This window comes from Halichoeres trimaculatus, unplaced genomic scaffold, assembly GCF_033239565.1.
Source record: "Halichoeres trimaculatus isolate MK-OKI-2021-1 unplaced genomic scaffold, fHalTri1.1 fHalTri1_scaffold_11, whole genome shotgun sequence".
NCBI lineage: Eukaryota > Metazoa > Chordata > Actinopteri > Labriformes > Labridae > Halichoeres > Halichoeres trimaculatus.
This window is the reverse complement of record NW_027437189.1, coordinates 34,587,202-34,610,981: the sequence shown is the minus strand read 5'-3', so window position 1 is coordinate 34,610,981 and position 23,780 is coordinate 34,587,202. Positions and strand designations below refer to the sequence as shown.

The window sequence follows — 23,780 nt, the reverse complement described above, 5'->3', positions numbered from 1 at the left end:
TTGAGAACCTGTTATTCCAGACTGGGAACATAACTCGTGGCATCTGGGTGGAACCAGCACGTGGGACTGGACGCTCTGTCTCAAACTGTTGTGTAAATCAGTGCTTGACTCAGAAGTGAAACTTTGACAGGCGTTACTGAGAGCAGAGATGGCGCAGAAAGAAGTTCAGCTGGACCAAAAAACTTTCTCTTGTTCCATCTGTCTGGATCCACTGAAGAATCCGGTGACTGTTTCCTGTGGACACAGCTACTGCATGAGCTGTATTAAAACCCACTGGGACACCGAGGATGGCAAGAGACTATACAGCTGTCCTCAGTGTAGGAAGAGCTTCACACCGAGGCCTGTGCTGGAGAAAAACACCATGTTAGCAGATTTAGTGGAGGAACTGAAGAAGACTGGACTCCATGCTGATCCCTGCTATGCTGGACCTGAAGATGTGGCCTGTGATGTCTGCACTGGGAGGAAACTGAAAGCATGTAAGTCCTGTCTGCAGTGTTTGGCTTCTTACTGTGACAAACACCTTCAGCCTCATTATGAATCCACCACCTTTAAGAAACACACGCTGGTGGAGCCGTCCAAGACGCTCCAGGAGAACCTCTGCTCTCGTCATGATGAGGTGATGAAGATGTTCTGTCGTACTGATCAGCAGTCTATCTGTTATCTCTGCTCTGTGGACCAACACAAAGGCCACGACACAGTCTCAGCTGCAGCAGAAAGGACTGAGAGGCAGAGAGAGCTGGAGGGGAGTCGAGGAAACATCCAGCAGAGAATCCAGGACAGAGAGAAAGATGTGGAGCTGCTCCAACAGGAGCTGGAGGCCATCAATGGCTCTGCTGATAAAGCCGTGGAGCACAGTGAGAAGATGTTCACTGAGCTGATCCGTCTCATGGAGAAAAGACGCTCTGATGTGAAGCAGCAGCTCAGATCCCAGCAGCAAACTGAAGTGAGTGGAGTCAAAGAGCTTCAGGAGAAGCTGGAGCAGGAGATCACTGAGCTGAAGAGGAAAGACGCTGAGCTGCACAAGCTTTCACACACACAGGATCACAACCACTTTCTCCACCACTACCCCTCACTGTCAGCACTCAGTCCATCTACACACTCATCCAGCATCAAGATCCGTCCTCTGACACACTTTGAGGATGTGACAGCAGCTGTGTCACAAGTCAGAGAGAAACTACAGGACGTTCTGACAGAGGGATGGACAAACATCTCACACACACTGACTAGAGTGGAGGTTTTACTGTCACAACTAGAACCAGAACCAGAACCCGAGACCAGAGCTGAGTTCTTAAAGTATTCATGTGACATCACTCTGGATCCAAACACAGCAAACACACAGCTGTTATTATCTGAGGGGAACAGAAGAGCAACATTAATGAAACAACATCAGTCTTATCCTCATCACCCAGACAGATTCACTGGTTATGTGTATCAAGTCCTGAGTAGAGAGAGTCTGACTGGACGTTGTTACTGGGAGGTGGAGAGGAGAGGAGGAGGATTTATTTATTTAGCAGTTTCATACAAGAATATTAGCAGAGCAGGGAGCTCATATGAATGTTCGTTTGGATTCAATGACAAATCTTGGACTTTATATTGTGACAACAACAGATTTTACTTTAGGTACAACAAAGTCAGCACTCGTGTCTCAGGTCCTTTGTCCTCCAGAGTGGGAGTGTACCTGGATCACGGAGCAGGTATTCTGTCCTTCTACAGCATCTCTGAAACCATGACTCTCCTCCACAGAGTCCAGACCACATTCACTCAGCCTCTACATGCTGGACTCAGGATTGACTATTCTGGATCAGCTGAGCTTATCAAACTGAAATAGTCTGAAGTGGTTTCAGGGACAGTGGGTTAACTTTTGTGTTTGGATTCTTCAACTTAAATTTTTGTTCCTGTTTGTTGCTGAGAGCTGATTGTTGTCAGCTGTCAATCAAACTCAGTATGGGATGGGGGGATTAATTTTGATGTTGATGCTTGGAAATGTTTCCTTTCTTATATTCCCTAAGGGCCCTGAATGCAGCATCAGGGTTCAAGGAAGTGACTCCTGTGAACAAAGGTCTGAGGGATCACATGTAATCTGGAAATCTTTGTGGTTAATGTTTAATTCCTGTGATTTCCCTCACAGTGTGATCATGTTTATGTAAATCCAGATGTTATAAATAAGACCTATATAGTTTGCTTGTGTTTGATCATATTAGAACAGTTAATTTTGTTTAATTGGTTGTGATGGTTTTGACAAACTGATAATGAGGATGAAAAGTATTGGCTTGTTCCAGTTTTTCTCTAACAATTCACTCAATTTACAACAGAGTCAGAAAAAGGACCTGAAAAATACACTTTAAAAATGATTCAAAGTTACAGTTAAGGTCCAAACTCTGAGACTGTTTGGACACTTGAGAGACACAAACTTCCCATCATTCTGACATCTGAATGGATGATGATAATCCTCATGTGAAATCTATCTGGACTCTAGGATTAATGCTGTTTTTGTGCTGATTTGTTGATGAACATCTTCACCTTATGTATGTTTAGTCTGAATGATGGACCAAAGGTCAGTGTGGGTCCAATCAAAACTCTTCTATTTAACTCTAGATCATGTAAAAACACAATTTCATATGTCAAACGACCTGAGCTGATTGTGAATTTCTCTATTTTATAAACTTTATGCAGAAATACACAATAAAATTCATGTAAAAAGACAAAAATAAAAGCAGATCCTGTAAAAACTCAAACACTTGTCCTTTTGTAGGGTTAGGGTTAGGGAGGTAGTGTTGTAAAACGGCGCTACCTCCCCTGCAGAGCTGCAGCTGGCTACAAGACGCTCGCCGCTTAGTGTATCAGTCTGCGCGCGGCGTGCCAGATATAAACTAACACAGGTAGTCTGCCAGGAGGAAGAGACACGATGAGAACAAGAGCCTTATTTAGCGGTGTTTTTGTGTGAAAGTAACACGCTGAAAATGCTCTAAATACAGCGTGAATGCAGACCCATATCGGATTTTTTTGGTGGGAGTCCGTTTATTTGTGTTTTTGGTCAAGTAAAATATGGCCCCGTCTGAGTGCAGAGGAAACCAGCAGAGGAGCAGGGAGGGGGTGTTTGGTGCGTGCGCTCTGGGCTTCTGCTGCACAAAAACACTGCTGTAGGGGTAATTTCTGCCCTAAACCTTGTGATAGGACCCAACTTGTTCCATCCCGGAGTATCACTTTAAGGATTCACCTGCTCAGGTAGGAGTACCTGCAAGGCGATATTGATTCTGGCCAATAGGTGTCAGTAGCAGCATGGATAGGTCAATAACTGTGGCTGTCCCCTGCAAAGTAGTGATGAGAAACTCAATTCTTTTTACTGAATCAAGTTTAAATGAGTCACTCACCAAAGTGAATCGGGTTTTTGAGTCATTTGAGTCACTCGAGTCAGTTACCCAGAAAGCAATTTGGCATCAAATATCCAATACCTGGCTTGTAAACAAACAATAGTACTGTAGGTGGCAGCGGTGCTGTTTTAATAAGAGATCAGCATAGACAGGAGAATAAAATGCGAGATGACAGCGATATGGCGAGACATTCCAAGTTGGAAAAGTTTGCGAACTCAAGTGTCTGCGCCAGCGGGAGGTGAGTGAGATTATGTGCTGTGAGTCGAGCCGTGCAACTTATTAAGCTACTGAGTGATTCTTAACTCACAGGGAGCAAAGGGGTGCGTGAGTGACCTGTCTGCGCTTTGAGTCATTCTGTGAGTGAGTTATTTCGACCTGTATGTGCTAAGAGTCGAGCCATGCTAGGTACGTTGGAGCTGGTGAGTGACTCGTATGTGCTTTGAGTCATACTGTGATTGAGTTAGTGAGTTAATGACCTGTATACACTGTGAGTTGAGCCATTCTACGTACCAGCCATTCTCCTGTGATGTGAGTGAGGGGCTGGGCTACCGTGAGCTTTGTACTGAGTCAGTAAATGAGTCATTTGGGGCAAAGAATCATGATTCTCGAGTCAGTTAAGTGATTCTCGGGTATTGAACGATTCGTTCATGATTCACACAACACTATTCTGAACAGAGGGGCTATGAGAGCCTGGAAACAATGCTGCTGTGCTTGATTTATGGCTTTTTGGACCAAAACATGTTACTACCATTTCATGAAGACATCAATGATCCATATTAAACTGCAGAAAAGAGGGAGAATATGGGGTCTTTAAACAGCTCTGGGGACATTTAAAAAAAAAAAAAAAAAAAACCTTGAGATTTCACAAAGCAGCTAATAGTTGACATCAACTTTGTCCTGATTATACTTCCTTGATTTATACAGCTTTATTTGTCAGTCTTCCAAAAGTCAGACACAACAGAGTTTTGTGACGTGCCTGCTGTAACCTGACTAGTTCCTGAACCTCAGGCTGTCCTTATGGAGCTCAACTCTCTCTGTCTGTGTGTGAGTTTCTGTTTTAATCAGGATGAACTCCATTATGAGTGCACTCCTGTTTATGAGACGCTGTGTTCAGTATTCATACTTGTCATGATGGCCTCATGTTTGACAGTTTTCTGCTGAAAAGAGTAAAAACATGATGAGATGATGACATGACAAAACAGGAAGTGACGCAGAAGACAGAAGGCAGAATAAATGAAAGGACAGATGGAGGACTTCCCCTTTACCTTCATTTGTTTAATCTGTCACGTTACAGTAAGCCCGCACTGAAGAGGAGGAGAAGTCGACTCAGGTCTGGAAAAATCTATATTTTGGGTTATTCTTGTGGCTGTGAGAGTAGGTGTCTGTAACCCAGATAACACAAACATTGGAACATTTGAATAATGGTTGCTTAAGAATTTCCCATAGTGTCCTAACGTGAGGGTTTAGCTGTAGACATATGTGCATGTAAGTTCAGTCTTGTTTTTGATGAAAAGCTTTAGATTTGATTTTAAGGGAAATGTTCAAACAGGCTGATAATAACTCTGAAAATAACAGATGAGTGTTTTAATCAGCCTTAGGATCCCTGTTTTCTTAATGTGAAAAATACTTTACTTAACAGATATGTGCTTGGTTTATAAAAATCTTTAAATATTGACATACAATGAAATATGAAAGAAACAAGCATGACTGCAATGTTTATTAAACACTATTCTGTTTTCACAAAGCAAAGGAGCTACAGGAACAGGCATGATCTGAAACAAAGGGATTATTTACCTATGTAAATAAAACACTAAGATGGAATAATAAGCTTTGAAAACAAACAAAAAAAGCATAAAACAAAGGTCAAAGAGTACAGTCTGAACAAACGCTCTTAATTCCTGCTATGCTAGCTTTCTGTTGGCAGATATTGACAGTACTGACCTATTGGGAGCTGCACACACCTCTCACCATGCTGTCTCAACTGTGACTGCACAAACAAGTTGCCACGTAGCTGTAGATGAGTCCAATCGTAATCAGCTGGCAAGTCTTACTACAGCTGATCAGTGGAATTTTGCTGATCTGGAGGATAAGCTGAGGAGAAAAAACTGGATGCTGTTTTGGAATCATCAACTCAACAGAAATGTGTTTTTCAAATTGTTCTCCCGCATTATGAACAGGTTAGTCACAGGTTAGGGTGGAGTGATAACATGTGGACTAAACCCTCTCCTGTTAGGACCAGGAACAGATCAGGGTTGTTGGATGTCTTTGAGAAACTCTGTATCAGTGATTATCTCTAAAACAAACTCAGAGCTACAACAGAAACATATAACAGCTGCCTGTCTGTGAGCTGGATGAGCTTCACCCTGAGTTTGTCCAGGTGAGCAGCTGTTACCTGCTGGTCCAGCCTGTAGACTCTGATGTGGTACTGGTCTGTCTCTGGAGACCGTTTGATCTGAGCCAGAACCTGGTTGGTGAAGGATCTGCTCATGAAAAAAGATGGAGGATGACAAAAGCTGACTTATCCTGTCTTTGTTTGAGTGATGATGAGGTAAAAAGGCAGGTCTTCAGCCTCCTCGCTAACAGCTGTAAGAGCCATGCCCTTATATGGTCAAAACTGGTCTGTTAAATAATGTTATTAAAAACTAGTTATCAGCACTCCTCCATTCAGTGTGTGCCAATGGAGAAATGATCTATTCAGACTGAAATCATGTATAGAACCAGGCTGTAAACATGTTGATTTCTGCTGTTCAGCTTTTTGACTGTGTATGTTGTGTCTGCTGTTTCTGCAGACGACCTCTAGTGGACACTCCAGGAAATGTAGTCTTTCACACCTCAGCTTAGACTTTATATTTTCAGACCAGAGGCTGCAGCTTGCTCTGGTTCTGTTTGAGGTTTCTGTCTGGTCTGTTAGCAGAAGTTTGTTCTTGTTACTGTGACTCACTAAATACTGAACTCATGGTGGGTTAAGATGAGATCTGACTGAGGGTGCTTTTCAATGTGTTAACTTTGTGCCTCCTCCGTCCTATCTCCTCCACGGCACCGGAGGTACTTTCTTTGTCGCCATTTTGAAGACTGTCCCAAAGTGATAATTGTGCTCAGAGGAGAGAGGAGAGAGGATGGAGGAGACTGATTGGAGGAGCGATGATCGAGGAAACACGGGTCATAAACTAATCATAAATCTGGTAACAAAGTGTTTGTTGTGAGTTTAAAGCAGAAAATACTGAACACAAACATCATGAAATCAATATAACAAAGGATTAAACTGAAAACTGAAATCTAATAAATATCTTCCTGACAGTTAACTGGGTTATATCAATAAGTTTCAGAGTTCACGATCAGATGTGCTCTAGATAAAGGCTAAACAATTACGCATTTTACCGGTAAAGTGATCCGTGAGCTTCTAAACTGCACACAGGTTATTAAACAAGTTAAGCTTTTGTTGGTTGGTTTTAAGTTGGTTTTTGGTTGTTAAGCTCTGTCTCTGTTTGATCAGAGTTATTACAGTGCACATGTGCAGACACACAAACAGCTGTTAGAGCTGACTGACAGATGATCCAGAGGTGATCAGCTGATGCCGTCATCACTGAAACACATCGCTTCATGTGACGCTTCGGAGGAGAGGATGTCCCATTGCTCTAAAAACAAATCTCCTCCATCCTCTCTCCTCTCTTCATTTCATCCCGTCTCTTCCATGCATCTCTGGTGGGAGGAACTAAGACGCAAGAGAACGACGCAAGTGGAGGAAGGAAGGATGGAACTTTATCACTTTGAGACTGGAAGACAGGACTGGATCTGATCCTGTCTTCATGTCAGGTCTTTCTCAGTAATAAAACAGAGAACAGCCAAAACCAGCTGATTGAAAACATTCCTTAGGAAGTATTCGCTGCAAATTGAATAAAGATCAAAGGGTGGGTCTTATTTACTCTGAGACCCAGATTCAGATTAAACAGATCAAGCTTAAACAGATCAAGCTGAAACTAATGCAAAACCTGATTGGGGAAGGGGCGGGGCAAAACAGAGAAGACGAGGGGCCTGTGTACGGATGAAGGAGTTTTTTTTCTTTTACTGAAAAAAAAACCCAGGTACATGATTAATATTTTACACTGTAAAAGCTTTAAATGTTAAAGCATAAGAAATATTAACACACATAATGAAAATGTTTCTCACAACACAACATTGTTAAAACTTAATAAACTAAATAACAAATCACACAAAATCAGCTCTATATTAAGCTCACACTTTATATTTATTAAAAGTCATGTTTACATCAAATGAAACAGAAAAAAAGGTTTTTAGAGCATAAAATAAATGAATATACAAATCATATATAAACATCCAAGTGAAGATCAAAGGTAAGACAAAGCTCTTCATCACGCTTCATGTCTGGAAATGTTTCTGTAGAGGAAGCTTTTTGTGTTTTAATTTTTGGGAAGTTCATACAGGGGGCGCTCTATTACATTCAATGCATGGCTAGATATCCAGAGGACATTTTGCTTTGTAATCTAAATAGAATGGTGGTACGGTTCCCAGAGGACTCTTTTCCATCCATCCACTGGAGGAGCATCCAGAGGACAGGAGGGTTTATTTATAGATCACCTTTATACAAAGAGTGACTCAAAGAACCTTACAGAGATATAAACCAAACATTAAGACCACCAGGGTTAGAAGAGTTATTTCACGTTTCATGAAAACAGAAGTTTTGTTTTAAAGATAATAGAGAGCCCTCTGTTTCTGCGCTCCATTCACAGGAAGGGCATCCAGAGGGCTCTTATGAAGTCACTGTTTGGGTTTTATCTCTGTTTGCTCTTTGGCTGAAAGCTGCTTTAGAAATAAAGTTTTTCTTCCCTGGCTTTCATGTTCCCTCTACAGGTAGGTCATCCAGAGGGCATGCTTTGATATATTTAGATCACAGGAAGGTCATCCAGAGGGCATGCTTTGATATATTTAGATCACAGGAAGGTCATCCAGAGGGCATGCTTTGATATATTTAGATCACAGGAAGGTCATCCAGAGGGCATGCTTTGATATATTTAGATCACAGGAAGGGCATCCTCCCCTCTGATGGAAAGTGAACATGAGGTGATGTTTCTCGTGACAGACAGTTCAGATACAGTTACTCATGCAGCACAGAGAGCTCCAACTGAGGGGGTTTTATTTGTTTTTGTTTTTCCTTTTTTTTGATTGTTTGTTTGTTTTGGAGGGGATGGTTGATGCTGAGAGTTGAACCTGTTCAGCCAGCAGAACATCAGGCTGATGCATTTTATCAGCACTGCAAAGAGAATGGACCAAAATCCAGCTGAGATGATGGACCCGGATCCTGGAGAACATTTACTCTGCAGCGTTCAGTCTGTCCATAGGTTAAAGATGTGTATGAACTGTCACAGTTCGTGCACGCTGAGAGAACAAGAGAGATTTTTTTTTCTCCATTTCTAAAAACATGTCAGTGTTCATCTCAGTCAATGTTTCAATGAAACACTCTCACCTGATCACCTGCTCCTATGCTGGGTCCAGATTCAACTCCTCCTCCTTCCCCGTGTCCTTCAAGAGAAATATGGAGTGCATAAAATCGTTTAACAACTGAACTGAGAGAGGGATGGGAATACAGAGAGTTTAAATCATACCTGGCGTCCATTTTTCTTTTCTTCTTTTTTTCCTGGAATTAAAAACCAGCAATGAACAAAAACTGAGTCAAACAGAAACATCTTAAAATAATCACGATAACAATAAACATGATCATGTTTTTACTGTCACAGAGTGAAACCTTACCTCTGGTTAGAAAGCTGTTTATCTTCTTTCTGTAACACCACGCTGATAAACACAGAACAACTAAAACAAACACAACAACTCCACCAACAACACCACCAGCGATCTCTTTGGTCCTGTTTGGTTCCAGCTCCCCACACTCAGCATCCTGTGATCCAGTTCCTGGTCTCAGCAGCTGCTGATTGGATGGATCACATCTGTAATGATAGAGGGACATTTGTTAGAGGAACATCTGTAGGATCTGATGAAGTCTCTGCTGCTGCTGGAAGAAGAATTCAGGTGTGTCCATGTCTGATGTGAAGCTTCACTCACTCCGTGTGTTTCTGACAAGACGTAAACGTGCCGTCAGAAAATGTTCCCTCAGAGCAGGGAGAGCACTCAGAGTCTGACACTGAGTTTCCTGAAAAAACACACAGAGACAGAGAGAGATTAAAAATTTGAAAATGTACCCAGGCTTTTGGCAGGAAGAAAAGATGCCCTCTTGGGTTATATTTCTGTTTGTTGTGTTTTTTCATTCAACCTCATCACGTTCAGTGCCATCGCTTTTCTCCTATTTACCACAGGTTTTAAACAGTGGCAGCAGATTTAGAGGGTTTTCACTGTTTAAACTTTCTGTGAATTTTGACTCTTATCATATTACAGTTTTTTCTCCATTGGTTTGGCTCATTTCTTGAAACAGAAATTACTCTAAGATCATTTGGTAAAACAGTCGTACAGTTCAGCACAACACCATAGCTCACTTGCAAAAGTGCATATCTCTCCCAAAACTGTTCACTCATGCTTCAAAGTTAGATTCCTTTCCCATACAAACAGTCAGTGCCATTAAAAATGCAAAGATCCTTCTCAGTTGCTTTGGCTCATTTCTTAAAACAGGCCAGACGTTCTCAACAATCTTGGTGCTTTTGCTAAAAATAACCTGGATTGATCAGCATATCACTATAGATCATCTACAAAAAGCTCATATCTCTCCCAAAACTTGTTTATGTGTCAAAATCAAATTTATGTCCCATACAAACAGTCAGTGCCTCCAAAATACATTGTCCCTTTGGGTTTTGTGTGAGCACTGCAAGTCAAAACGTATAGATGTTTTGTTTCTATGGCAGAGGACCACTGATATCCTCATGTCCACCTCTCAGTCTGAGCCCAGTCCTTCATTGACAAAGGTCACTGTGCTAATTATTTTTGTTTAGCTCACAAAATACAATTATATATAAAGCTGGATTAAAAAAAAAAGGAAAAAAAAAAAACATTAAAAGTAGCCTCCAAGGTTTGACATCACACACTCATACTGCCAAGCAAATTTTAACTCTTATCATTCACACACATAAAGGAACTTTCCTACATTAGAGTAAAAAGAAATTGTATAAAGCCCAAAATATTGTAATATAAACACATAAACAAAAAACAAGGCACATTATATGTAGGCTAAAGTGATATAGTAGAATAGAATAGAATAGAATAGAATAGAATAGAATAGAATAGAATAGAATAGAATAGAATAGAACTTTATTTGTCATTACAACAAGTAAGACAAAATTGCAAAATCCCTTCAGTCATTGCAAAACAGTGTAAAGTGCAAAATAGCTGCCATGTTCAGGTACATTGATGACATAGAGGTAACTGTTATATTGTAATTATATGATGACAAATGAGGTAGTGATTTCAGCCTTTGTTCAGGACCCTTACTGCTGTTGGGTAGAAACTGTCTCTGAACCAGTTTGCCCTTGTAGTGATTGACCTGTACTGCCTGCCTGATGGTAACAGATTAAACATGCGGTGTGTGGGGTGAGAGGGGAACTGGGTTATTTTTCCCGCCTTTTGGAGGCAGCGTGAATGGTGCAGTTCTTCCAGCGTGAGGAGAGGGCAGTTAGGGATGTTTTTGGCTGTGATGATGATCCTTTACGGTGACGTCCTCTGAGCCACTGTGCAGCTGGTGTACCACACATACAGACAGTTCACCAGGATGCTCTCGATGGTGCACCTGTAGAAAGACAGAAGCAGTCTCTGCTGGGCCTTCTTCAGTAGCTCAGAGGTGTTCACAGTCCAGGTCAGGTCCTTCTCTAAGTGGACAACCAGAAAGCAGAAGTCCTCTACCCTCTCCACACATTCCCCGTCGATGTGTAGGGGTGGAATGTCTGTTTAAGTCCTCTGAAAGTTGATGATCAGCTCCTTAGTCTTAGCTGTGTTGAGGAGCAGGTTGTTATCTCTGCACCACCCAGTCAGCTGCTCCACCTCAGCCCTGTTTGCAGACTCATCCCCCCCAGAGATGAGCCCCACTACTGTGGTGTCGTTGAAAAACTTGATGATGGTGTTACTGGTGGTGTGCAAAGGTAGTGTCCGATGTGTAGAGAGTGTAGAGCAGAGGGCTCAGCATGCAGCCCTGGGGGGAGCTGATGCTGAGGCTGATGAACCTGGATGTGTGGTCTTCTGCCCTCACCCTCTTCCTGCGTTCTGACAGGAAGCTGTAGTTCCACATACAGATGGAGTGTGGAAGTCCAAAGTCTCCCAGTTTACCCACCAGTTTGAGAGAAAAGATGGTGTTAAACGCAGAGCTGTAGTCCACAAAGAGCATCCACATGTAGGTCCCCTGCTGCTCCAGGTGGGACGGTGACATGTGAAGTGCTGTGGCTACAGCATCCTCTGTCGATCTGTTCGACCTGTAGGTGAACTGGTGGGGTCGAGACTCTCGGGGAGGAGTGACCAGTTTCTCAAAGGACTTCATCACCACTGGAGTGAGAGCTACTGGAAGGTAGTCATTGAGGCTGGAGATGTGTTGCTCCTTGGGCAGGGGGACGATGGTGGAGGACTTCAGGCACGGTGGAATAATGGAAGGGGACAGGGACCGGTTGAAGATATTGGTGAACACTTCAGCTAGCTGGTCAGCACAGTCCTTCTGCACCCGTCCAGAGACACCGTTGGGTCCAGCCGCTTTCCATAGGTTGACAGCCCTGATGTAAGTAAAGCTGGAGTTTCACAACCAATTCTTCTTCACAGGTCATTGTCCTCACTCTCCCTCTCCTGTCCACTGTCCTCCTTCTCCTGACCATCCGCACACTACCGTCTGTCCACAGATTCTTATTCACATCACAGCGTACTGTCACAATTATAGGCAGAACCTGTCATCTGGACTTCTGAGATGTATGAAACTCCTCTTTTGAGTTCTCGTTTCACCTGACTTCTGATCTATCAATTTATCAAATGTTCCAAGAGATTCATATGTGGTATTCATGTTATTATGTTGCTAGCTACGTTTGAAAATTGAGGAGACAGTTGTGCATGAGGAGACTCATGCAATGAAATGATGCTGATATGTTTTGGAGAGACTAATGATTAGACTGAGGATCAACAACCAGTTTAGAGCAACGAGATGTATTTACTTGAAAATGGTGCTAAATCTGGGCTAACTGTGCTAGCTGTGGGCTACTTGTACTTTTTCTTTTGTAAAACTGAACAAAAGCATTTGCAATTTGATGCAATTCCAGTCATAGGTGAAAACATTTGAAGAAATGGTTGATTTAATAAAGACAAACACAGTAATGTCTTTATTTAAAATGTAATGTTTTAGAGCCAAAACAGTGGGTTCTCACTGAGTTAAAGGATCTGATCACTGAAAAGGCCTGAATCCCCATCACTTTGAGCACCCACTCAGAAGAGGTTCACCTGAGAAAGGATGATCCTCACATGGTTTGTACAGATCATAAACAGTCTGAGCAGAGCATGGAGATTTCTGTGGATCTCTGTGGATTGACTCTGTTTGGACTGAACTTGGACCATGGTGACCCCTTTTCATGTAGCAGGAAAGGGCAGACCATTCCACTTCCACAGGTTTAACATTATTTCTGAAAATAATTCTGTCACTTCCTCAGAATCATAGTATTACGTGTTGACAGAGTTATATTTGTGTTAAACTGTACTGTCCTGATGAAAAAGTTGCTGCCAGATCAAAAAAACAAGAAAACCAAGAGAATTTCCATTATAGTATCTTGGATAAATTTATCTTTGCATTGAATCTGCATGTAATCTTTAACTGGCTGTGCACTTATTCTTCAGTAACCAACTTCTTTTCGTCAACTGCTAAAGTCACTGCAGCAGAACTTCTTACAGATCTACTTGGTGCTTTTTTAAAACCAATCCAGAGTTTAGAAATCCTTACCACAGAAAGTTTCCATGTCAGTAAATTTCCTGAAATTAAATACCTTTATAATCCACAATCGCTCATTAAACTTACCTCTCTGACTGATGTAATGTCCTGGATCACAGCTTCTGTGTCTCTGAGCAGCACCACAGCCGTCCTCTGAGAGCTGTGTGCAGAAAAACCCCTCCAGGGGTTCACAGACTGCGTCTGATATCCGCGTGCATGACCTCTTCATCCTCAAGCCTGAAGCTGAGGACACAGAGAAAGACCAGACACTCAGACCTTCTCAGGTTTTGTGTTTAAAGGACTAAACTGGGACATGCTGGACTTCAGTCTGAGCTTCTTTACTTTAATCAGATGTGGAATTACCGCTGCTTCAGTCTCTGAAGTCATAAGAAAATATATAGGAGAGTGACAAATAAGAGTTCATGACAAAATAAGCTTTAAACTTGTAAAAACTAATATAAACTGCTGTCTCTTCTCTCCGAAAGTACTCTGCACAATGGCTCAGAGGACGTCACTGCAAAGGATTATCAACACAGCCAAAAACATCACAGACTGCCCTCCCCTCACACTGGAAGAACTGCACCATTCCCAAAAATAACCCAGGACCCCTCTCACTCCAGACACCTCATGTTTAATCTGTTACTGTCAGGCAGGCAGTACAGGTAAATCACCACAAGGGCAAACGGGTTCAGAGACAGTTTCTACCCAACAGCAGTAAGGGTCCTGAACAAAGGCTGAAATCAATACCTCAATTGTCATCATATAATTACAATATAACAATTACCTCTTGTCATTAACGCACCTGAACATGGAAGCTATTTTGCACTTTAAACTGTTTTGCAATGACTGAAGGGCTTTTGCAATTTCATTGTACTTGTTGCAATGACAAATAAAGTTTTAATCCATTCGATTCTATTCTATTCTACTTTCTGAGTTGCGATATTGAAGGCTGTCTCAAATCGATGATTGTGTTCAGAGGGAGAAAGGAGGAGACTGATTGGAGGAGCTATGATCAAGAAAACACAAGGGCAGGTTCTGCAGAAGTCTTTTCACTGACAGACACGCCCATATGTGGAATATTACTCACTGATTGGACGCTGCAGCCGCTCAGACTTTTTCTATACAAATCTTCACATAAGAGTTAAATGAGAGAGAAAAGACGAGCTGAAAACAGACACTGATTCTGAAACAGGTCATAAAGCTGGGATTATAAAGTGTTTGTTGTGAGTTCAAAGCACAAAATACCGAACACAACCATCATAAAATCAATCTACATAACAGAGGATCAGTACCTAGTTAAAATATATCAGATAAACATATTAATATGTGATTGAGTATTTCTCAAAGTCCTGTTGATTCTCTTCTTCTGTGTGAAGATAGTTTAAGTCTGAGAGAAAAGTCTGTCAGAATTAAACACTTGTTGTTTTTCGTTTACAGTTCATAAACTCTCTCTTTTTATGTCTCTTCCTGTTTTTGATCCATAAAAACAGTCAAAATTGACTTTTTTTTGATCACGTTCATCTCGGGCGCTCCATCCTTTGATCCTCTCCATGATTTCAGTCGTCTTTTCTCTCGGTCGCACAGCTCTTTCTCTCTGAACTTTCTCAACACATCCTTGGTTGGAGCGTGAGCTGCCTGAACTTTTCTGACTTGCAGCGTCTCACTATACCTCTGTCATCTCACATTTTCTCCTCATATCCATGCCGATCTCTCATCCAAAGAGTGCACCGCTCTCACCCACAGTAGTTTATGAGCAGGATTTTGATTGACAAGCTCCGCAAAACCCCACCAATGAAAAACATTGGTTACACTTACTGACATTTGTCAGTTTTACCAAATGATCACGTCTTTCACCAATAAATAGGTTAACATCTGTCAGGGTTTGGTTTCAGAGGGTGGAGAGTCTCATTTGCAGCCTTTTGGCTGATGGAAGTCTGTTTTTGCTGTAACAGGAAGTAACAGGTTTTATCTTTAACCAGAACCACTGAGAACAGGAAACAAGCTCGAGTGACAGCTGATGTTTTCTCAGGGGGGGGGGGGTTACTGACACTGATCTGATAGTGATAGTGATATACTGATAGCTTTAAAGTGAACTTAAAAAAAAATCTACCTTCTTCACACACAGAGCAGGGGAAACAGGATCTGAGTCCGTTCAGTTTATTCATGAAGGTCTGATCTGAGCACGGCTGGCAGGACGTGGACTTCTCTCCCTCACAGTCAGTCTTTACACGATGACCTGATGAGATAGAGACAACACTGTTTTATGTTGTACATTACAAAGAAACACTGCAATATCTACTTATCTGCTGTGTCACCAAAGTGAAAAACAGTGAACAAGAATGTGACAGTGTGAGTAAAACATACCCAGAGACAAAAGCTCAGGCTTTGAGAGACTTTACTGTCATGCTTCTTTCATTTAGAGAAAGACAGGGTCTGAATAAGGCGGGGCGGGGGTTTAAAAGGCATGTTGTTACTGAACACACCCTGAAAAACAGACTGTTATTGTGTATGTCATCTGGGCAGGAGGCTGAAGGATGTTTCCAATAGTGTGTATGTTTTCATTTTTGTTCTTTGTCAGCTGGTTTGTGCAATATGGGCATCGTGCAATGTGTTCAACTGTATGTGTGTACGGGCCATTGTGTACATGTTAATGGGTTCTTTATTTATTTATCATTATTTATGAAGGCAGAGTGGTGTCAGCACTGAGTCCACAACAATTTTCCTCATGGGGACAATAAAATTTATTCCTTTTTACCAAAGCTGGAGAAATCCACCTCAAAGTTTGCTTTTAAAATAGAATAGAACTTTATTTGTCATTGTTGTCATTGTGTCCTTGATTGTCATTTTAAGGACTCAATTACAGACTCTTAAAGAAACTTGCTGCTGTTTCTCAACCAAAACTCAAAAGTCAGTCCATCTGTCTGCTCTCTCATGCTTATGCTCATCACTTCAGGTGTTTTTTCTGTCTTGTTTGCATGTTAAAGGCTTAATCTCAATGTCCTCACCCACACACTCACTGTCTTAAGGCTGATTTATGCTTGACGCGTCTGCGGGGTCCATGCAGCTTCATGCCGACAAATGATGTCATTTTTGCTACGCCCTCTCACGCAGTCCCCTTCATGTGGAAAATTTCCACGGCGTGCACACTCAAAAATTTCTCACCTGCCAGACAGAGACGCATGGACAAGATAGTGGAAGAACAGGCATCTGTAACTCTTTATTCAGCGATTACTGTGATAACTGAGTAATATTTATGGCGTGAAATTGCAGCCACTCTCGGCAGAGAAGAGGAATCGGTTTAAAAAACCTGGATAAATCTCCGGAACAGAGATGTAAATGTGTTGTAAACAAAGGCAAACTTCTTCGGCTCTCGTTTAGTACTCTGGTAGACGTAAGTTTGTAATACACCGTCCCATGCAGTTTGGGAATGGACACCAACAGATGCTGCGTGGGGGCAAAAGCATAAAAGCCTCACATGTTCGCTCGCCCGGATCTCTTGCGTCTGAATTCTGGGCATCACGTTTGCACCTGAAAGCATAACACAGCCTTTAGAGGCACGTCCCTATGAAGTCTGTGAGGGTTTAGGGCTGTCCCAGTGTAAATTTGTCAAGTGCATGAGGGCTCTTGTGCTGACTTTCAGAGCCCTCAATGCTCCCTTTCTGCAAGTCAGCATGTTTGCATACTCACTGTGGGGAGGGGAGTTATCTCATTTACAGTTAAAGTTCATTGACATGCAGGTTATGTGAGAAGTGGCAAAGTGCTGTCCCAATCCAAGTTGCACCATTCCGAGCCATCGCAGACTCACTCACTCAGACACTTTCCAGGTGATCTTAATTAAGCTTGTAAGGACTCAGTGCTCAGGGTTTGGGGGGGCATTGAGATTCAGCCATAGAGCCCATGTTTAAAATGTTTTTTTCAGTCATGCAGCACTTTTAATATTGATAATAATAATAATGAAAATAATAATAATAATAATAATAATAATAATAATAATAAATGTGATTTAAAAGTGCTTCTCTAAACACTTAAGGACATTATGCAGTTAATTAAAAACATAAAAAGACAATCGGAACAGAAATAAATAAATGCAACAATCAGGGGTGACATGAAGTTGAAATGAATCAGTCGGATTGGAAAACGCAGATTGACACAGATTGTTTCATGTTTTGACTTGACTAAAACAAGAGAGTCATTATGTCTGATGTGTGGTGGGAGAGAGCTCCAGAGCTGGGGAACAGAGTGACTAAAAGCTCAGCTCCCTATGGTGCTGAGACGGGCACAGAGAGGTGGAGAAAGGGAGAAAGGGAGAAGACCTGAGGGAGATCAGACAGGTGCGGCTGGGTGAGGTTGTGGATGGCTTTAAAAGTATACAGAAGGATTTTGAAAGTGATTCTGAATTTAACTGGGAGCCAGTAAAGCTGCTGGAGGACAGGGTGATGTGGTGAAAGGAAGGGGTTCTGGTGATGACCCAGGCTGCAGAATCCTGGACCAGTTGAAGATTACGGAGAGACTTATTAGGGACATCGAAAAGAAGGAAGTTGCAATAGTCAACACAAGGGGTGACAAGGCTGTGGACCAGGGTCCTGTTCTATGAAGCAGGATTACCACCTAGCGAGGTAGCTTTGAGGATAGGTTCCAGATTCCCTGTTCTACCACACAGGATCACTCCTCAGCGAGGCAAGTCTCCATGGCAACGTACGCTGAACGGCTAACCTGCTCCGGGGCAGGTTAGGTTCCAGATTGAACTCGCGGACTATAAAAACCCCGCCCACTGACCAATGAACCCTCACAAAAAAATGGCTTGTCCTTGTTGGTAGTACATGACGCTTTCTACAGGTAGTTAAAGGGAATGAAGAACTCTCATTGCCGTAATAAGATCTTCAGTGCCAACACTTCTGTTCCATGACAATATTTTATTGCCCGTATTAAAATTGTAACAGGAATTCATGTAGGGCTCGTGTGGGCTACATATTACACAAAAAAATGTAAACACGATAGGAATGAACAAATGAATAAATTCATCTAAGAAATAAATTAGATATGCTGCATGTTACAGTAAAAGTGCATGGTGAACAGTGCTATTTCAGGATGATAATGGCACAAAAGATTTTTTTTGCACTACACTTACGCATTTAGACTGTCAGCAATTTTCTGCCAGCACTCCTTCCGTGCTTTAGCAGCGGCGACGGTGTTGCTTTTAACGTTAATTACATGTTTCACCTCGTCATACTTCCTCATGATCACCTCCTGCTCCTCCTGTGTGAAGTATGCGGTCCTTTCTCGCTCATTGCCAAGCTGGATCCATTTATGAGGTTGATAACCAGCGTCGTAAAACCGTGTAGCGAGACGCCGGCTACCGCGCTCAGTTCAGCGAGGTAGCTCCAAGGCTATCTCGCTAGTCTGAACTTGCTTCGTAGAACAGGGCCCTGGATATAGTGAGGGGTGAAAGAGGGGCAGAGACGATTAATGTTATGTAGATGGAAATGTGCAGACCGGCCTTTGTTACTGATGTAAGAAGGAAAAGAAAGTGAGCTGTGAATGATGACGCCCAGACTCTACCTGAGGAGAGGGGAACATTGTAGAGCTTATAGGTGGTATTCAGAATATGTACTGTATATTGTATGTGTATGTTTTTTTAACTCCTGGTTTTCACTGTTAGCCTCTATTCCCCTTCTCTCAGAAGGCTTTGTACCATTTGACAGGCCCCCATTGATGAGAAAATGTTAATGACATACTTTATACTGATTTTAAGAAGGGTTGGGGATATATCGAATATACTCGATGTATCGCATGTTTTCGCACGTGATATATATAAAATGATTAAATCGCAATCATTGAGTATAAACAGCAACCTAAATGTTTTCAGATGTCAGAACGTAAATCTCTTTGGTGATTCACTTATTTCACTCTCTGCTGCTCAGCCAGTGCTCCTCTCACAGTAAGCAACACGCCCCCCCGCCCCACCAGAAAAATTCCCCTACGCAAGCGTGTTTTGATATGAGGAGAGGAGAGAAGAAAGTTGCTTGCAAGTCTCATCAGTCGCGGGTTGTGGGTTCCTGGGGCTTGTTTTCTAGAGTGAAGTTGCTAATTTGAGTTTGCTTTGCTGCCTGTAAGATCTCCCAACTCTCCACAACGAGAAACGAACGCGACATGTTGACTTTCACTTTCGCATTTCAGCGCACCCCCCCCAATAGCTGAGTGCCGTCCAGTCACGGCAATCAGCTGTGCACTGCTCGCAACGCAACTTTGCTTCATGACATTTTCAAAGTATAATACAATATAATTTAAATGATCAGACAGTTGAATAAATCTAAATGAATTATTTCACTGGAACTAATTATATTTAACTACATAAAGCATGGTTTAAATAAAAGGTTTGCTGAACTTAACCTGATTGAGATTTCTCCTTTTTGCATTCAAATTTTAAAAATCCAATTGAAAGGTTTGCTTAAATCATTATACTGGTGTCATTTTATGCATCATAGGGTTGGATTTAACATTTATACAGCGATTTAGAGGAGAAATTAGGATATCGAGATACATATTGTGTATCCAGATATAGCCTACAACTATTGAGATATTGGATTTTGGCCGTATCGTGCAGCCCTAATTTTAAGTGTGACCTTGCACATAGCTGTTTATAATTTCAGTTTCTGCGTTCAAACTACTTCAGCTCAACACTTAAAGGACAGCTATAGGTAGTGAAGAAGTGTCTCCTTAGTTAAGCATGGGTTGGTTCTTTAAGCAGGGCAGAAATAAAACACACACAGTTACTATTTAATGTAAATAAACCCTTACCAACTCCACACATGGGACAGCATTCATTCCCAACCTGATACTCTGTTCGGTGACAGGTCAGGGTTTGACCTGAGGAGGCTTTCATTTTAAAAATCTTTAAGGAGAAAGAGAAAGAAACATCAGAATCACTGCTGTTTTTAGTCAGTTAGAGTGGAGTTGTAGGGATTTCCACACATTAACAGATATGTTCTTTTAGTTTTCTGTAATTATTGAAGATGGATGAACTCCCAAACTTGGTTTCCCTGCTGGATCCTCTGACAGGATCCAGCAGTGCTTCATAAAAACAATCTTATTCTCCAGCAGTAGCCCATCTACTCTCTGCGTCAGGGTCTAAAGTTGAAGTTGGGAGCTCAGTCAGCTGCTAACCAGATGACTGAGCTCTTAGAATATTCTGAATTCCTCAGAGGGAATGATAAAGACAGCATTGTGAGCTGAGTTAGATCGAGTACTGTAATGTCAGTCAATGTGAAACAAATCAAGACCTTGAGGGAAAACAAGAATTTACCAGAAGTGATGTAGATGACAAAAGTATTCTCATGAGTATCATGTTCTTCGTTAGATATCATCTCACTGAGGTTTAAAACGTAGAGTGATTTAAAATCCCAAACGAGGACACCATCTGGAAAAGAGAAAACATTTTACAGATTAGAAATATTTTCTCCTTCAGTGTTCGTTTCTATGTCATTCTGATTTTGAATGGTTGAGAAAGAGTTGATACTTGGGGCACACCTGCAGCAAGAACAGCTGTCTTACATCAATATTTACACTATATCTCCCACTTCAAGCCTGTCCCAGCAGAGACTGATCTGTGTTACACCTAAACATGTCCTGGTTATATATAAACATAGCCTGGTTCAAAACATGATTTTAGTCTGAACAGATCATTGTTCTATTACTGAATGGGGGAGGGGTTATTATAACTAGTTATTTGTGCAGACATCAAAATCACAGGATTTTCTGTGTTGAAGCTACTGACTTCTTTGTTTTATGCTGAATGATGCTTTATCCACACAGATACTCCAGTAGTTGGGTCATTTTGGACCAAAACGTGACTGCGGTGAGCGAAGGTCTATTTCTCAATCAATTTATCTTCTAGAAGGGCTAAAAAACAAATTAAACCAGGGTGTATTTTTTTAACGTGGCGGGGAAATTTTTTTGGAGTCCAAAATCCAAAATGGCTGTCATGGAAATGATGTTTTTAAAAGCTCAACATACAATGATGGACAATACATGTTTTCAGACCTTATTTTTATTGAGAAATACATATTTCAGGGTTACATAATGATTTGACCTTATTTTAACCTTCACATTCAAAATGGCTGCCACTATTGGTGTTTTTTAGGGTTTTTGGGGGGAGTTTTTGCCTTTTCTGGGGCGTATTTTTCTCTGTTTTGTTACAGGGTCTCTATAGGGTTAAAATGGAAGCTCTGCTCATGATGAGTTGAATAATATACAGTTAAAGTTCACAGAAATAACATCTGAAGTCAATAAAGTAGATGTTTATGTGTAAACAACACTTGTTGATTACCCATTTCCCATTAGAAAGGACTATGCAGAAATGACTTTTCAGGTCTATTTCACAATTTTTGGGGGCTTTAGTAAATTCTTTTGCAGTTTCAGACCAATGGGAATGAAAAGATTCCTTTATTTAACTACCATTTAAATGAATGGAGATTTACCATCACCATGGAAACCACTTGAGCAAAGGCATATGTGTGTTGTCACAAGGAAAACGCAGACACAAGTAGCAAATATAGAAACACAGTTCACAGTTTAGCCTGTTATATTTCTTTTGTTTGACAGCATTATAGCAATAGCAAGATGCATGGAGACTGAATGAATAAGGAGGTTGAATGATGAGTGACATTAATGTTAAATAGCTACTAACCAGCAGTGCATCTCAACAGTTTTGACAGTGTGTGGTAACTGTAAATAATAAAACTGTGTAAAGCACAGACAGGCGGTATGTGCCATGTGGAGCACCGGCAGTCGGTCTGTGAAGCAGAGCACAGATGGCCTGCGCCCTCGGCAGGATAACATTTCAATGTTCAGCAGGGTCTTATGTGTTTTTTCCACACTCAGTGTTACAAAACACCATTGCAACACAAAAAAGTTTCTTTGATGTCAAATAATTGAGATGATACCCACTTATTATTGTGTTATCACAACGACTTCAGTATTTTTTTTAAAAAAAAAGTTACATCAACAAATGTGCAAAGTCACTTTTTACAGTGTACCCTGCAGCAAATTCAGAGTCCAGAGTTCAGCACTGATGATCCACTCCTGACTTGTCCATGGAGAGAGTTAAAGACTGACACAGACTGTTAAAAGGGCTGAGATATTTATGATTGATTTCTGTCAAATCTGATATAAAGCAGGTCAGAGTCCAGCTCAAAGTTAATCTGATCTCAAACTGATACTTCTCCACACGGACAGATATGAACAGCAAACTCCTACAAACTTGAGATCATTTATTAAATAACCATAAACTATAACTTAATTCCGAAATAAAAATGGTAATTTCTGTTGAAGTCTTGTCTTCCGTGATCGTTTCAGGTAGTGAGTGCGTGCTCTGTGCAGACGTGTAGCCCGCTCGTCCTCGAAGTGCTTATGTTTCTCTATCAACAAACCGTCGGGCGTCGGGCTGACGCTATGAGTTTCTGGGTCCTCTCTGAAGAGTCTTCCTGTTTTTACTCTTTACTCCGTCGTCTGCTCCAGGTTAATCTTGCTCGACACATTTACTAATATTTAACGTTTGAGACAACCATCTAGAGAGACTCTCCTCCATAACCAAACGGTATATTCATGAACCATATGGAGGATTTATACGACAGTTGGAACACGAACACACACACACACACACACACACACACACACGCGCGCGCGCGCGCGCGCGCGCGCGCGCGGTTTGTATCAGCTAAACAACAAAAACGGGCTTTATCCCTGCTTTCAGGTGTATATTAATGTTCTTATTTCTGTTTTTACTGCATTAAAGCAAAGCTACATACCGTGGACCGTGGAGTGGCTTTTTCCATCCGGTTTTTTTTAAGTTGACACAAGCTAATGGTGCGTCCGAGGCAACCCTTAAAGGGATAGTTCAGTTTTTTTGAAGTGGGGTTGTATGAGCTCTATGTGACCAATAAGGACATTAGATACAGTAGAAAGTTGTCTCCTCTCCCTCAGTAAGACACAGTCGCCATCTGTTAAAGCTCCGTGTAGCTACTTCGGTTCATGCAGGTATCCTTTTGGTTCCAAAGTGAATGGAACTTCATCGTCGCTGTCATAGTCACTCATTTTGAATTTCCCACGCTGCCTCACAATCCTTAGAGTACAAACAAAAGAATTACGATACTTGATCAAACTTACACGAGGCTAAAACCAGCGCTCGAAGCACAGCTTGTTTACATTCCCTACAGCTGAAGAAGGAGGAGGGGGGACGGAGCGCACTAACGCTGGGCGTAAGGACACATGAGTTAGTTAGGTCCAGATAAATGTTTATATTTCCGAAGACTTAATGCACTTAAAAAATATTTTATGTATCATACTCTTAAACTGTGGTATTACTTTTTGATTTTAGTTCTCGTAGGCAGAGAAAATCGCCTTTGAATTTGGTACAGTCTCTCCCTGTTAGCGTCTATTTCCTCGTCACCATCGATTACAGTCTGTGTCTTACTGAGGGAGAGGAGACACCTTTCTACTGTATCTAA

General features: G+C 41.5%; 2 protein-coding genes across 2 annotated transcripts; one reads left to right on the top strand and one right to left on the bottom strand.

Moving 5' to 3' along the window:
• Positions 1 to 118: 118 nt before the first annotated feature.
• Positions 119 to 1,950, top strand: LOC141799901 (tripartite motif-containing protein 16-like). Its single transcript, XM_074682316.1, has one exon. It carries the CDS (start codon positions 149 to 151, stop codon positions 1,826 to 1,828), a length of 1,680 nt encoding a protein of 559 aa, XP_074538417.1. The 5' UTR covers positions 119 to 148; the 3' UTR covers positions 1,829 to 1,950.
• Positions 1,951 to 8,520: 6,570 nt separating this feature from the next.
• Positions 8,521 to 23,461, bottom strand: LOC141799902 (tumor necrosis factor receptor superfamily member 14-like). The gene is made up of 10 exons (XM_074682317.1): positions 23,082 to 23,461; positions 20,579 to 20,692; positions 20,074 to 20,167; positions 15,386 to 15,511; positions 13,363 to 13,518; positions 9,447 to 9,534; positions 9,138 to 9,331; positions 8,993 to 9,024; positions 8,854 to 8,909; positions 8,521 to 8,765 (listed from the first exon to the last, which is right to left on the bottom strand). Exons 2-9 carry the CDS (start codon positions 20,618 to 20,620, stop codon positions 8,868 to 8,870), a joined length of 774 nt encoding a protein of 257 aa, XP_074538418.1. The 5' UTR covers positions 20,621 to 20,692; positions 23,082 to 23,461; the 3' UTR covers positions 8,521 to 8,765; positions 8,854 to 8,867.
• Between the last annotated feature and the right edge of the window lie 319 nt (positions 23,462 to 23,780).

What these genes read in the sequence shown, in the direction of transcription:
- LOC141799901 (XM_074682316.1), top strand. Translation starts at nt 149, where the DNA reads ATGGCGCAGAAAGAAGTTCAGCTGGACCAAAAAACTTTCTCTTGTTCC.
- LOC141799902 (XM_074682317.1), bottom strand. Translation starts at nt 20,620, where the DNA reads ATGATACTCATGAGAATACTTTTGTCATCTACATCACTTCTG. An exon ending in CTGCTCTGTGTGTGAAGAAG is followed by an intron (nt 13,519 to 15,385) that starts GTAGATTTTTTT and finishes CTGTGTCCTCAG; the next exon opens with CTTCAGGCTTGAGGATGAAG. An exon ending in AAACAGCTTTCTAACCAGAG is followed by an intron (nt 9,025 to 9,137) that starts GTAAGGTTTCAC and finishes TTTTAATTCCAG; the next exon opens with GAAAAAAAGAAGAAAAGAAA.